At 39.5% G+C, this 15,906-nt stretch overlaps 1 protein-coding gene across 1 annotated transcript in view; it reads left to right on the top strand.

Annotated features, from left to right (window-relative positions):
- Positions 1–15,906, top strand: part of RFWD2 (ring finger and WD repeat domain 2) — a gene marked incomplete at its 5' end in the record, with an annotated part of 205,772 nt that overhangs the window by 43,475 nt on the left and 146,391 nt on the right. The window contains 3 exons of the mRNA XM_019530579.1: positions 1,189–1,265; positions 9,021–9,078; positions 14,939–15,053. Coding sequence (XP_019386124.1) covers positions 1,189–1,265; positions 9,021–9,078; positions 14,939–15,053 — 250 coding nt within the window. The remainder of the gene's footprint in view (positions 1–1,188; positions 1,266–9,020; positions 9,079–14,938; positions 15,054–15,906) is intronic.

The raw sequence follows: 15,906 nt of genomic DNA, 5'->3' as shown, positions 1-15,906 counted from the left end.
GATCCCACAATCACACCTTCTGTCATGCATGTGTGGCATGGCAGGAGGTGTGACTGTGAATTGTGCATTAGATCCCATCACACCTTTACCTGCACGTGTAGATGGCCCCAGAGATTCCTGCTTTCAGACCCCAATGATGGCTAAGTATTCAAGCAACACTCATTAACTATCCATCCTTCTCTTGTTTCCCTGCTCTTGGGAAGTGGTGTATGTAGAAGTCAGCAGAATCTTGGGAAGGAGCAGAAGTAGAACCACTGCTATATATAAAATGAGGAACAATTTACTATCTCCTGATAACATTCTGTTCCTTCTTTTGTGATACTCTGATTGTCATAAGACGTGCTTTAGTGTTGCTAGGGTTTGTTCTAGATATTTCTAAATCTATTAGCTATCTCCTTCCATCCCTAATCAATTCTTAGACTGCTCTTTGAGCTTTGTCCCATGTTCTCATGGGACAATGTTTGGCTCCAGGAGCAAGGAATTGATATTTGAAGAGACTGCGTCAGACTCGGCAGGCTCTTGAAACTGCCCAGGTATCAGCCAAGCTTCTGCAGTCTCTCCCCTACCACTACCAACAGCCATCACCAGCTTTCTGCCTAGTACCCATAAGCCTAGTGTCTAGATTTTTTTATTTACTTCGAGTTTATACATCAAAAAAAATGCATTAATTCTTTGTTCTAGACACTTTTTTGATGCGTTTATAAAAATTGACAACTTCAGGATTTCTCCTTCACCCAGTAACTAACAAAGTATAGCTCAATTCATACAAACATATTTCAATCTATGATCTCGCAGAGCCTTCTCAGAACAGGTATTCCATGGTTAATAAGATGTGGCATTCTGCTTCAGGTTAAAGTTCTGGACAGACTTGAGATGTATTACCACATTGCATGCACTGCGGTTGTTTGGGCTGGGGGTGACTAAGGCATGCATGATAGCTACAAGGTTTGCCCATTTCTGAAGGCACAGCCTCCTGCCTGTGGATAGGTCTTAAAATGGAAAAAAAAAACCCAAACCCATGTATTCGGTTACTGGAGCAGAGGAGAGAATCCTTTGTAGAAATAGAATAAATTATATGCCTTTGGTTACATGCCACAAAAATAAGTATATACATCACTATTGTATGTTTAAAATCCATCCATTGATTTGTGCGCCTCTAATATGTTGTAACTCGGCTCTCTGTTTCAGGAAATGAGTGGCTTGTACTCCCCAGTCAGCGAGGATAGTACTGTGCCTCAGTGTGAAACTCCCTCACCGTCACACAGGTACAGTGTTCACAGCTGCTCAGAATTTGGACTGCAGAGTCCACATGTGGCTCTAGTCCTCAGTAGTCCTCTTTGTGTCATGCATGGAACTCCAGTAGAATTATTTTTTTGGATATAATAAAAAATATCATATATAGGGTCCATCTGTTTTCTCAGTGGTATGCATCTTTCTGTCAATACATTAGCGAAGAGTGTTGTTGCGACTCCACAGCTGGATTAAAGATACGTTTTTTGTCAGATGCCTTCAAAAGCTGATTGCTTTAAATACGGCGTGGATTAGTTGGCATAGACGGTCTGAATTGCTGGGTATGAAAAGCTAATATTTAATAAGTACCATCTGTGCTTTGAACATTATGCAATTAATTCTTGTATTTGGCACATGTACAGTCTATAGCAATTTCATATTAAGTAAGTGACTGGCCTTTGACTCTCTGATCAGTATGAAAGGTTACATTTACATGTTCACATGGCCAGGTTTTAAACTTAAATGCTCATTGGTTCTGCCCACCTGCTGTCTGTCTTTGGTTAAACCCAAATTTTGTTGCTCAGATTGTATTGTTGATTGAATTTTAATCTGGGGTATTATATTCTGGATTACTGATAAAATTTTAAATGATGTGTATGCCTGGCTTTGCATTTGCTGGTGATTATAGTTTAAAGTGTTTTTTATAATATATACATTTTTATAGTAGTTCAACAGTGAATAATCTAGTATGCCATCAAGGTGATATTTCACACATTGAAAGTATAAGAACTTTATTCCATTTCTTGCGGCTATATTTCTCTTAATGATATAGTCTTCTAGGACAGTATTTACCATGATCAATATTGTTTGGTTTTGTTACGTCAGTAAACACCTGCTTATTGCAGAACTGAACATGATAGCCCAGAGATAGATATTAAAGTGGTTGGGAGGTCATTCACTAGAGATTTTTCAGGGCAGTGTAATGGTAACAAGCCCAGCAAACATCTGGATAAAGTCCCTACATCTTGCTTGCGGATGTAATGTTTCATATTCATGTTAAATTCTGGGTTGTAAAGTGTTAGAGAAAGCGATAAGAAGCATCTTCTGCTGTATCATTGTTTTGGGGTCTTTTTGATTAGTGAATAACTTCAGTGTCCTTTTCCCTGCTTCTGGTAAGGTTTCTCTAAGCAGCAGCTTAATGAAGTTAGCCTGACTCTAGACAATTTCACTCTTGTGCTCAAGGTTCTGAGTATCACCAGTGAAAATGATTCATTTGATTGTTCTTTGATAACTTGATGCTACTACTATTTGGGAAGTCTGTGACTGACATCAGGTTCAGTAAATTAACCCTATGCCATTTTATACACTTCACATACTTAAGACCATGTGGACACATCTACACATGCATTTAAGTGCGACTAAATGTACTGTGCATTGAGTGATTGTTTTTTTGTTTTGTTTTGTTTTGTTTTTTGGGGGGGGGCAGGTGTTTACACATGCAGGCGCTTGGCACTAAAGTTAGTGCCAAATCCCTGTAGTCCTGCCGTGTGCCCCCAGTGGCTGGGCAGACCTGGCACTAAAATTTAGTGCCAGGTTGCATCTACACACGTGTTAATGCACTTTAACCACGCCTAAATTTGATACTTTCATTTGCAGGTATTAATTTTGGCGTGATTAAACTAGTTTCACCATTTTTTAATGTTCATTAAGGGCACATGTGTAGACATGCCTTGTCTTTCAAGACACGCAGGCTTTCCTTAAATTGAAACCTTAGCTTCTGTAGAAGTGGATGAGATTACCTCTCACTTGAGACAAATCAGCAAATTATTTTTTTTCAAGCATTGGTTTATAACAGTGGTGCTCAACCTTTTGTCCCCATAGGCCAACAGAGTGGTGCAGGGCCAATGCATGGGCTAAATGGGATTCTGTGCCCCAGGATTATGTCCGTGTACCTGGATTTGGCTCATGCTGCCTCTGCCCAGGCCCGTATGCCAGGATCCAGGGCCTGGAGACCCTGTGCTGCCACCACCTACTCCGTGTCCTGGGATCAAGCCCCTTACTGATCTACATGTCAGCTCTAGCACACAGGGTCATAGACCTCTGAGGAGCTCTGTGGGCTGGATGGCAAGGCGCTGGGGGTTGGATCTGGCCTGGAGATTAAGTACCCATGTTGTGTACCACTGCAAAACTGGAATAACATTTTATAGCCCAGAATATTGGCAAAATATTGGTAAAATCTTCTTTCTTTGGCCCACATTGGTTTCACTTTAGCAGTGCTTTTCTGACATTTGTTCAGGTCCCCACATGACTTGCATTCTAGGGTCAGTAGTTCTTATCTTGTACGCTACTGAAATTGTTAGTAGGCATGTTGGTAAATCTCCATTATTTTAGTCACTACAGTACAGCAAAAGAAGCATCATTTAACCTTTCATACTTAAGAGAGACACAGGTCACAGTAATGGCTTTCCTGGCTTAAAAATCTGGCAGTTGCAATGCTGTGACCCTGCATTTTTTTTGTAAACATGGTTTGCTTATTGCTGCCCTGTTCATTCTAGAGTATGTAACCTGACAAAACCATTGTTTTATGTATAGCATTATATGAACCTGGTAGAAAAAATAAGTAAGGGCTTTTCCAGAAGGGATATGGGATAATTTCTCTCTAAATTAGCAGTTGGTGAGGTTTCCAAGAGGCAGGTCGGATAAACCCAGGTCAGGTCTGAGCCAGACCTGTGCTTCTTACCCAGCTGCTGTTGCTGTTTTCCCCTGTTGCTTGGCTGTGGAGGCTCGGAAGCCTGCAGGTTAGATCTGGCTCATGGGCCTTATGTTGTCAACCTCTGCTTCAAGCCTCTAAGTATCCCTTCTTTACCTTGTAGTGTGATATTGCCAGTGTCAAAAAGTGTAGTTTTTTTGCTAAAACAAGTAATATGTAAAGGGAAAATTCTTAAGTGACTTCACTTGTCTAGTGATTTTCTGGCGCCTATAACTACGCCACATGCTGGTATTGAGTCTGTTTTCATATGACCAAAGACCTAAATTATTTGCATTCCTATTCCAGTAGCTCTTGACTTCCTAAAATTAATTTGGTTTCCAATATTAAGCATGTGTTTTAGTGAACAGCTCAAAAATTGTAATCTTGATGTTTCCTTGGAAAGAATGCTACAGAATAATTGATGGGAGTTTCAAAATGTGCTGACTCTTCTGGTTCTCTGTTAAGTGAAATATGTCATATTAAAGCACATTTTTAGAGATGCAATGAACCATTAAGAATGAAATATAAATATATTATCTCATATTAAAGTATACTTATAATCATTTCCATGTTCAAATGTGTTGTTTAATTATAGGGAAGTTGAACATCTCCATATGAATTAAAATGATGTGTTTTTAAACCAGGGCATATCTTGTTCACATACTTAATTTCTTGTTATAACTTCATCTGGTGAGAATTCCTTACTAATGTATTTTATAAAACAGTACAAGGTTACCATAAATATTTGCTGATGATGGAAAAATCTATTTTGTATGTATGTTTGCAGTATTCCCTCTGCTTGAACTTTTAGATCCACCAGTTCCTTGTCTAGTTCCTGTCTGATGTAGCCTTTAATTTACTTCTGCCTCTGAATCACTGGCTTCCTCCACCAAGCCTCCTTTTTAAAATTTGTTTTCTGCTTGAATAACAACTTATTCCTTCTTTTTACATATTCCTCACTTCTTTCCCCCCCAGCCCTAACCTCCTTCAGCACAAACATATAAGCACACCTAGCCAAAAAGTGGTTCTTTCTCTATCTTGTATTCATAGCCATGCTTTCTAACATGAAAATGAGGCCTTGAATTTTCTATAGATATAACTACAGAAGACACATTGTTGTAACTTAACTGCTTGCTTTGTACTCGGTATGTGCCAAAAAGAAACCAAATTTGTAAAATGCATTTCTACCAGAAATGATGAAACATCAAGTGGTGTAATAGTACATTACTTGTTTACTGAGCTAAGGGTTCCTGTTTTTTATGTATTAACAAATGGAAATAGAATTGGTGATGAGTGGGATTATTAAGGGCTAAGAGAACAAATGCTTCTCAGAAAGAAATTTTTTTCCCTAACCAACCAACACAATGTGCCTCTTGGGTGGTGAGTAGGTGCATGTAAGAAATGTATAGCTAATGTTTTCTTGTAGCTTTAGTTTCTCAAATAAATGTAATCATTCTAACCCAAGTTCCTGGGAAAGATGCCCAATTAAAAAATAATATTATCTAGGGTGTATGAAGCGGGCCCTATTTGATTCAGATTCGGCCCGAATCGGGGACAGTGATTCAATTTGTTGATTTGGATCACTGTCCTGGATTTGATTTGGCCAAATCTGGATCTGAAGATTCAGTGCTGATTCATAGAACCAGTGATACAGACACAGCTTTAAATGTTTTTTCTACATACCTTGAGGTAGCAGGTGCAACTTGTGATCGCTGCAATGCTGGGGCACATGAAGCATTCCACAGAAATGCAGGAGGGGGCCCTCAATGTGCTCGGCGGCAAACCCAAAAGTACTTCCGGGTCTGCCAGAGAACATGCTGACAATCCCACCCCCCCCACCTCCCTGGCTTGGTGATTTGGCTGCAGGGGGACCCCAGGTGCCCCACCCCCCGCAGACCTGGGAGGCACCAGTCACCAAGCTGGAGAGGTGCAGGAGGGGCCCCAGCGAGCTCCCTGGAAGACCCAGAAGTGGATCAGAAGTGCTTCTGGTCCACTTCTGGGTTTGCTGACGAGTGCACTGGGGAGCCCCCCACACTCTTGTGGGACAGTCCATGCACCCCACCATCCCATCACTCACAAGCCCCCGGTACCTAAAGGTATGTAGAAAAAACATTTAAAGCTGTCTCTATTCCGAATCTCCAAATCTTTCCGAATCTATTTGGAGGGTTCTGATTTGATACGGAGAGATTAAAGGGTCATCTGATTCGATTTGGTTTCATAGATTCAGCCACCGAATCAAAGCGGGGACCGAAGCTTTGCACATCCCTAATATTATCCTGATGTTCGCTTGTTCAAACAATGTTTTTTGCCTATTTTCTCTAATTCCTTCATATCTGTTCATTCTTTCTTTATTTGCCACCTGCAGGCCAATATACCTGTTGCTTTTTTGTTTTTACTTTCAGACTTTATAATGTGCTTTATTAATGACTGTAGCTGCGTTTGTTAATCACAGTTGTGTTTTTCTAAATATTAGGAAGGCTTGTAAATAGGACCTTCATTTTAAGTTTACTTTGTCTTTTTTTTTAACCGAACAAGCTTCAGCTTCACCCTTTGAGTATTGTGCAGAGCTGGTTTATCTGTCTCGGGCTAGGGGAATTATTTCTGCATTTCTGGAAGCCTTTCATCTAGAAGACTTGTGGCAAAATAATACTAGACACTCTAAATCTGCATGTGTTGCTGTTAATTTTCTCTCTACCTTTCTCTAGCAGCAGCATATCTTTCCTTATTTTCCAACCATGCATCTCATTCTTATTGCCATCTACAGGAACTGCTGTGTTTCATTACTTCTTTTTTTTTTTCTGGCTCTGTCCTGATTTAAAGTTCATTGTCCCTGAATGTGCTTGAAACAGCCCATTACTTTTTCCTCCCCAAAGATACAGTACAAAATGGGTATCTTCCTGGAAGATATTTCTTTCATGTATATCTTTATTATTTATAGTTTCAATGGAGTAATTGGTAAGAACTCATCACTTTGACTTCTTTAGAAGTTAGAGTGGTATGTAAAAATAATTTCACTGCTGTCATGAGTGCCCGTTTATCTCTAATATGTTCTTAAATTTAATATTTAAGTTGAGGACTAAAATATTAGTTACCAATATTTTGTCTTCCTGGCATTACAGATGGCTGAAATGCTTGTTCTAGTTAATCGGTACTCTTATCATGCACAAAATGTCAACATGACTGATGAATCTTTGCAACTAAGACAAGGACATGTGTCTGTACAGAGCTCTATTTTAACCAAATCAAGTCAAATAAATGTTTCCTATAACAATAATAAATAGTAACAAAAAATCCTGCAGCCTTCACTAGTAACATTGTTTATATCTAGCCGTATGCTGTACATCAGAACGTAAAAATGAAGCTGACAAAAACTGTTATATAACAACCTCTCTTTACTCCAAGGTAAACGAAATACCAAAAGTAAATAAGTGATAGAATAATTAGGTGAAAACAAGACTTTCAAAAAATGTTTATAGCCGTGGCATTTGCAAGATAATTTTTGTAATAATTTTTTCTGATGCCATTCCTTTGTGTGGAAAATATGCAAGTATTTAAAGATTTAACATTCAAAATGCTATCCTGTATTAAATAAACAAGTAAAGGCTGACAATTAAAAGATGGAAGGATTTGCATATCGTTTTAAGTACTATAGGCAGGATTTTCAAGTAGGCGTACTTAAAGCTCAGTTTCTAAATTTGCTTTTTAGATGACCAATTAATTGTTCCCATATGCAAAAGTGTTGAAAATCCAGTAACTCCTACTCAAGTCGTCAGATGCTGCAGAGGGGAAAGGGAGTTAGTAATTTTCAGAATTGGGCCACTTAAGCTCAAGAATGTATACTTCAGCACAGTGGCATAATAAAGGGGGGGTCAGCAAGAGACCAACCTTTGGTGCCTTGGCGTAGGTGCAAAAATAGTGTCAGTTGTGCTGTCAGACCAGCTGCCACTGTGCTACCAGCACTGCAACCGATGCTGCTGCTCCATGCAGTGCTACCACCCAGACTGATCAGACATCCCATTACGCCTCTGCTTCAGTTCCTGAACTTGGGCACTAAAAGCTTTTTTTAAAAAACGTGGTTATTGTTCTCTTGCCTTGTTTTCTTAATAAAATTCTGAAAGAAAGCAACTTGGTACTTTACTAAAATTGCATGCAAGAAAAACTGGGAAAATATGCAGTGAAATATGCCTGTGCTGTACCTCTGGTTTGAATATTTTCAGGCTTAAAGCTGTACTTCACAACTTGTACCCCAGTCTAATACAGACTTGGATAAATGATTTCTTAGTGTGCTTTAATGCAGTGATCATGGACCCTGGGTACCCTGATCTGTGAGGAGATAAGAAGATAAGTGTAGGCTCAGGCTTGTCTCTGCTTGCTCACCGCCACGGCCCATCTTCTCTGCAAGGAAGCAAGAACCATGATATATAAATTAGATTTTGAAAGTGGGGGCTACTCAATTAGCAGAAGTTATGGGGGGGATGTCTTGAACCCAGTGAGGAGTGCCTCAAGTTCAGAAAGGCTGAGAGCCAGTGGTGTTTGAAACAGAAATCACTTCACCGCCCCCTTCCCCCCCTCCCCCCCCACCCGCAGCCAATTTCTGTGACTCCTACTTTCATGCTGTTATACTGGGCTCCATGAAATAGTAATAACTCCCTCTTGGATGGCAGGTTTTCTTGCACAATTATTTTGTAATACCATGCGTTTAAAAAAAGCACATGCCATATGCACAGTGTTTAAAATAAAGAGTATAATTGTCTTTGCATTTTGTGTGGAACACTACCATGTTTAACTATATTCTGAGAGAAATGCATTTAACAATAAGGTGGAATTTCTTGCAAGCATAAGGATAATCCCCCCTTCGTCTCTAGCAGACATTTCATTATTCTGTATTTTAAAAAAAAGTCTTGGTGTTTTGTGCCTGTAGGATGAATTTCTAAACAAGTCTGTTCCTGAATGTAATAGGGAAAATAAACAGGTTGAAAATGATAGAGGATAAGTGCACAGTGATTTTTAAGCAGGTTTTCTGTTTCTCTTGGTTTTACAGTAGTATTATTGATTCCACGGAATACAGCCAGCCTCCAGGGTTCAGTGGCAGTTCTCAGGTAAGGTAATGCATAGATCTCTGCAAAAAAGCCAAAAATAATGTTTTCAATATCCAGAACATTGATCAAACACATTCTTATAAATCTGAATCTTTAAAAAGTCACATGCTTATTCAGGGCAGAAACTAAAAGAATGACTGCATATGTTCATGAATCCAGATTCAGTTAGGGACGTATTCTTTGCACAGGAGAACTGATGCAATAAATTTAACTATCTCAGGTTTTTTTTGCTTTCAACGCTAATTTTTCTTTTATGGTCATTTTAAATGGAGCGGGGCGCAGTTTGTTTGAGGCTTAATTCCTCTTTACCGGAAGCATTTGGGAGGGGAGACATGACTTACTGAACCATGTAAGCTGATTCAGATATGCTGATCAGTTTTGGATAACATCTAGGACACAACAGATATGTTTTTGGACATCTGTCCTTTAAGACTTCAAATTTAATTGATTTATTTATTGAGGTAAAACCTCTAATATAGGCAAATTCTTGGCTAACTCGCTAGGTGTCCTTACCCTGTGATTGGGCATCTCATCACACTTGAATTGTTAATGTGTTTTGGTCAAATGTACAGGTAATAACGGTTTTCAATCTTAAATGTTGGGGAAAATAAGCTAAAGAATAAATTGGTGTAAATAATGCATTGTGAAATAAATCATGAACTGGCATTCTTGTAGACTTTTTAACATGTAAAATCAGCTGTAAGTTTTTAATTGAGTGGAGGATATTCTCTTCCTGGTCCATGTACGCCTGTCATTCATGATACCTAGATACCATGGTGATTTGTCTTTTTATAAATACCTTGCATCTCCTGTTTTCTAAAGGTTATGCAAAATATGAGTGCAGAGTTTATGTTCAGAGTTTTAACCTAGCTTGATATTTATTTGTTGGGATATCTTTTTTGCATTAATGCTACTCGTCTTAATAGTTTGACTTTGCCTTCTGAAGCAGAAAGGAGCTGCCTATTTATAACCTTCCTCCTCAAAATAATTCTTTGTTTTTCAGTCGTTACGCATGACAGTCTATTAACATGAGCATAAGTTTGTGCCCTTGAATATATTAAGATCTTCTCTGTCTAAAATGTAAATTGCTAATTAAACTCTAATGTATTTTTAGATTGGAAATCTGGAAATAATTTTAAATGCAAAGAAATAGTTAGTTTAAAGGTATTTTTAATCTTAAAAAGAAATCTATGGTGAAAATAAAGGTAGAAAACCAGACTGCCTGTTTTGTTAATGATCAGTCTTGGTAAAATCATGTTAGGCACTGCTGGAAGTAAGATACAGTACTATACTGAAATGGACATCATGGCTTTCTTTTTCACACCTCAATGGGCATTGCTCTGTTGACAGATGTAGAAACTTGTTCTTCAAGGATAACTGTTTTTATTTTATACAGTCGTACAGTACTATATTCAAAAGCCAGGTGTGTGTGCACACGTTATCTATGATCTGAGGGCTTAGATGGAATATTTTAGCCTCTAATACCTTTCATTTTCAAGATAGAAATGATGAGGTTGTATGCAGAACTGATACATTTTTCCTTGTTGGAAGTTTCTGTTCAATCTATAACATTTAAAATTAAAAGACAGTGCTGCCTTTACTTCCCAGTTCTTTCTTTGTAATTCTCACATTGAGTGAGGTTCAAGTGTGATGAGATGCAGCAAACTCTAAAAATTCAGTGAATTGCTCCAGGTATTTGAAGTAATTGCAGTGCTTTGCTATGCTTTCTGTAAATGGGAAATCCCATGGGATGTTGGGTCACTGAAACACCAACTTTCTCTACAGTGGCTTGTTTGAGTCTAGGTGGTGACATGATTCTTGCTCGCTTGGTGCTCCAAACAGATACCCTCATCTAGAGGATTTGAAGTGCTTTCTCAGTTTTCATAACCTAGCCAGCAGCTAATTAAAGTTCAAAGCACTTGCATGGGCTTCAGGGACAGCAAGGAGGCAAGTGTCTCTAAGTCCAAACTATCCTATGCCTGTTATAACAGGTTTTAATCCTACATCAGGTTTTAGTGGACTTCATTTCCCAGCAGCCCCTGCCCATGTCGCTGTGGCTGGTTTCCATGGAGACCCTGCAGCCATGTGGCCAGTCTTGACAGCATGGGGCTGGCAGGGTGCATGTCTGGGTGAGCAGCTGCTCTGGGGCCAGGCTCTTGCAGCAATGACAGCATGGCCCAGAGCCAGGGCAGAACTGCGGTATGTTGCCTGTGTGCCCCAGGCAGGGGTGCAGAGATCTTCTTGCTGTAAGATCCCAGCCCCAACCCCAGAGCAGCTCCCTACCCAACCATGCTCCCTGCCAGTGCTGCTGGGGCCTGTCTCCATGGAAACCCTGGGCCTTCACTGTCCCATCTCCACTGCTGCTGTGGTTTCCATGGAGGCTGGCCTCAATGATGTGGGCAGGGGCTGCTGGGAAATGGAGTCTGGCCACCAGCCAGAGCTATCATTTTGCCTGCCCCAATAACAGATTTCATAGTTTCATAGTTGTTAGGAGCTGGAAGGGACCTTACAGATCATCTGGTCCGGCCCCCCTGCACTTGGGCAGGAAAGACTGCTGGAGTCAGATGACCCCAGCAAGATGGGTGTCAAGATGTCTTTTGAAGATTGCCAGGGTCTTCAGCTTTCTTTAATAGTCTCCAACAGGAGAGGGAAACCTGTTTTTTGGCACCTGACATGAGGTGCTGTCTCTTGCTCATGGTTTCTGTACAGCATAGCTCTCCCTAGAGTTAAACAGCTTCTCCTTACTCCTTAGATTGTTTGGATTTTGGACTGCAGAGCCTTCCCCCTAATCATTGGTTTTTCAAGTTGGTGAGAGGGTATCATTTTGCATCATCCTCCCCTCCACCTAGCCAAGCCTTTTGGCCAGCTGCTTATTCATTACAACTGCCTTTCCCCGATCCTTCTCCCTGTCATCATTTCCAGCATAGCTTGGTAACTAATTGAGTAGCCATAAAGCAGATTTTCTTGCCTTGAAGCTGATTGATGCTTGGTTAGAATAGGAGCAGCTGAGAGTTTTGCTGTTCTGCTTCTGATCAAGAGTTCATGCAGATTGATTGTTAGCACAGTGGAGCAGTTGTGAACCAGTCTGAGACCTTTTTTGGAGTGGAATTTGCCTTGTAAGATCAAGCAGGTGTGTACTGCTTATTAGGTGAACTACCTAACATAATTGATTTCATCTCTGTATGGACTGGAGCCACCTAGCAAATTCAGGATTAGTTTATTATTAGCTCTTCTTATTCCAGGCAGCTTCTCACCTTGAGACTGAAGTGATTGCTGTATGATATTTGCAGCCATTTTGAGCCTGGTTGTTTAATACTTGAAACTCTTGCAGTCCAAGTCATGTTAGTAACATGAAGATGCTACTAGGATAAAATAACCATGTTTCTGTTGTTGTCAAGACTGCAGTGAAGTAAAGATGCTTACACTATGTTAGATGTCTTTTAAGTCTATATTGCTGTCAGTATGATACCAGCTATTTTGGGCATACATGCAGTCAGTGTGTAGCTGAAATCCTGAACATGTCATTTATGCAGTTAGCTTACAGCCATAGCTTTTATATGATAGGTTACATCTGGAGTTTTTGCTGCTTTCTCTAAATCAAGGGTATGTGTTTATGCATATGAATGAATATTGTAATTTTTTTGTAGTGCTCCCGTTGACTTCAGTGGAGCCAAGATTTCAGTCTTCGTGGTTTGCACATTCCCATGTAATAGAACCTTATTTGCCTATGTCCAGTGATAACTTATGAAATGATTCACGAAGGAATGAGGGAACTTTTAATTAGGTTTTGTATGTGTTTATTCAGAGATAATAGAGTGAAGTTTTTTTTAATGTATACATTTTTCTTTTATATAAAAGCTAAAGGAATGAGTTATTCTTCTTCCAGCAAAGACATTTCCTATTTTTACCAGTAATATAAATATGAGGAAAGAAAGAACTATTATTTTTTTTCTATTACTTCAGTGAACTTGTTCAAAACATTCATTTTGTTTTATGAAAGTTGTCCCCTCACAATTTTTATTGATTCTACAGGATTGATAATTTTTCCAGACTTCAGCTGCAGTATTTCTAAACTTTAGATAAATTTAATTCTGTATCGAAGCCTTCCTTGGAACTTAAAAATGTCATAATAGATCTCTCCTTTTGCTTTTATCTGATTGGGAATTTCATAAAGAGCAGGAATACTTCTAACATAATTTTTGTTCTTTTGAAGAAAGTGTTTATAAGAAAATCCATTTTTTTGAGAGTTCTTGCCTGGAGAACTGGATGGTATTATTCTGTATATTTTCTTTTGTTTGAGAGAGGTGATAGGTGAGGCAAGGCAATGATATTGCAGTATCTGTACCCTTCAGTAGTGTAATCCTGTGACTCCCCCCAAGGATTCCTAGTTGTTTTTATTAGTGAGTTGGTTTCTGAGTCTTGTGCCTGAGGCTTCAGCCCATGAATTACAGCCCTGTTCCAATGAGTTGAAAGAATGGGAAGTGCAGGAGGAGGTCAGCCTGGCTAGACAGCAGTTTCTACAAGGAGCTGAAACATGAAAAGGAATACTATAAAAAGTGTAAACTTGGTCATAGTACTAGGGGAGAGTATAATACTATCACTTGAGCATGCAGGAAGAAAATTTAGAAAGAACAAGGTACAATTTGGGATGCAGCTGGCAAAGGACATAAAAGGCAATAAAAAGGGATTCTGTAGGGATTTCAGAAGTAAGAGCAAGACCAGGAATTCCGTTGGTCCCTTACAGAATGCAGAAGGCAATCTAGTTATGGGTGATGCAGAAAAAGATGAAATATTTAATGCCTTTTTTTACTTACATTTTCACAAATAGGGGCAACTACCAGCTGATGAGTGCAGTTGACAGCAGAGGTAGGGGTGGAGACAAGGAGCCTGGAGTGATGGTAGATCAGGTTAGGGATGGTTTAAAGTCAACAGGGCCAGATGGAATGCACCCCAGGGCACTGACGGAATTGGCTGAGGTAATTTCAGAGACATTGGCGATCTTCTTTGAGAATTTGTGAAGGTTGGGTATGGGGTCTTGGATGACTGGAAAAGGACAAAGATAGTGCCTGTCTTCTTAAAAAGGAGAAGGAGGATCTGGGGAACGATAGAGCAGTGAGCCTGACCGCTATACCCAGAAAGATCATGGAGCAGATCCTCAGGGAATCTGTTGTGAAACACCTAGACAAGGAGGTGATCAGGAACAGTCAGCATAGATTCACCTAAGAGCAACTCATGCCTGACCAATCTAACTTATTTCTGTAATTAGGTGACAGTCTCTGTGGATAAGGGGAGAGCAGTGGATGTGGTATACCTTGATTTTTAGCAAGGCTTTTGACACCATCTCCCACAACATTCTCATTAACAAGTTAAGGAAATACAAACTTGAATCTTGGTTGAATCATTGTAAGATAACTGATTGAATCATTACACTCAGCAAGTAGTTCACAGTGGCTCAATATCTAGTTGGGATGAGGTATCAAGTGAGATTCCCCAGGGGTCTGTGTGACTAATATTATTCAACATTTTCATTAATGATTTGGATAATTGGACTGAGTGCACATTTGTGGATGACGCACAGTTTCTGGAGTGTAGGGATAGGATCCAAAGTGACCTGATTAGACTGAATTTTTCTAGTCAGTTTTGGGGCATAAGACCTAAGAAATTGTATGTAGTAATAAGGTGTGATCTATTTATTTATTTATTATTATTAAATTTTTTTTTAGTCATTTTCAGAACCATAAACCTCTTAAAATAAAAGGTTGCATCTGTAAACTGTTTCTGTTTTGTACAAACCCTACCAAGAGGGATAAAGTCAGGTCCAGGCCTCTTTTTAATAAGTGTTTTTCTGTTCTCTACTCAGACCAAAAAGCAACCTTGGTATAATAGTACATTGGCATCGAGGCGGAAGAGGCTTACGGCTCATTTTGAGGACCTAGAGCAGTGCTATTTTTCTACCAGGATGACTCGTGTAACAGGTAAATTTATTTTGCAGTAACAAGTATGATGCCTAATCTTTGAGGTGCTTCCAGTTATGTTTCTATAATCCAAGCATCATAAATTGACTTGCCCTTGAGAGTACGTTTTACTTTCCTCTCCAAGTTCTCTTACATGCTCACGCACCTAGGTTGGCTGATAGCATAAAGTTTCTCATTCAATCTCGGCTGTGTTTTTTAAATGTAGGAAATAAAATCCCACTGTCAGAAAATACGCAAGGGGTGTATGTATATACAAGGCAGTGCATGGAAGAAACAACATTCCTATGAACGATAAGATGTAGTTGTTTCTCTCCAATATATTCTTTTAATAACATACAGTACTGAGACATAAAAATGTTCGAGAAACTTTGGATGAGTGGAGGTTTTTTGTTTATTTGTTTTTCCCACTCTCACTAGTGCATATAAATTCCAACCCAAAAGCTACTGACAACAAGGGTGGGAAGGTAACTTGGCATATTCCTGCACATAGTGAACTGGCTACTAAGTATGAGGGAGACTGCAGCCTGGCTGCCTTCCCCCCACTCTCTCCAGCAGTACTAATCAAGTGAGGTCAAGTTCTCAAAAGCTTCTGTTCTATATATAAGGTGCATATCAACCCTGCCAATAGCACTGACAGTCATAACATGAAACAACTTCTCTTCAAATTTGAAGTTACAGGTGTTTTATCCGGTAAGCTGAAAATCTACAGGTGTTCCAGGTATAAGGCTGGCACGCTTGCTGTGGAGGATTTGAGAGACAAAAAATGTCAATTTCTCCCAAACAAAAAAAAATCCTCCAAAACTTTCATGTCGTTCCTGCCTCCCTTCTCCCACCTCTTAAGGTTCCCTTATGT

The sequence above is a fragment of the Crocodylus porosus genome, unplaced genomic scaffold (genome assembly GCF_001723895.1).
Source record: "Crocodylus porosus isolate Cpor-Errol unplaced genomic scaffold, CroPor_comp1, whole genome shotgun sequence".
Taxonomy (NCBI): domain Eukaryota; kingdom Metazoa; phylum Chordata; order Crocodylia; family Crocodylidae; genus Crocodylus; species Crocodylus porosus.
Note: the sequence above shows the minus strand (reverse complement) of the source record. Positions and strands in the feature narration are given on the sequence as shown.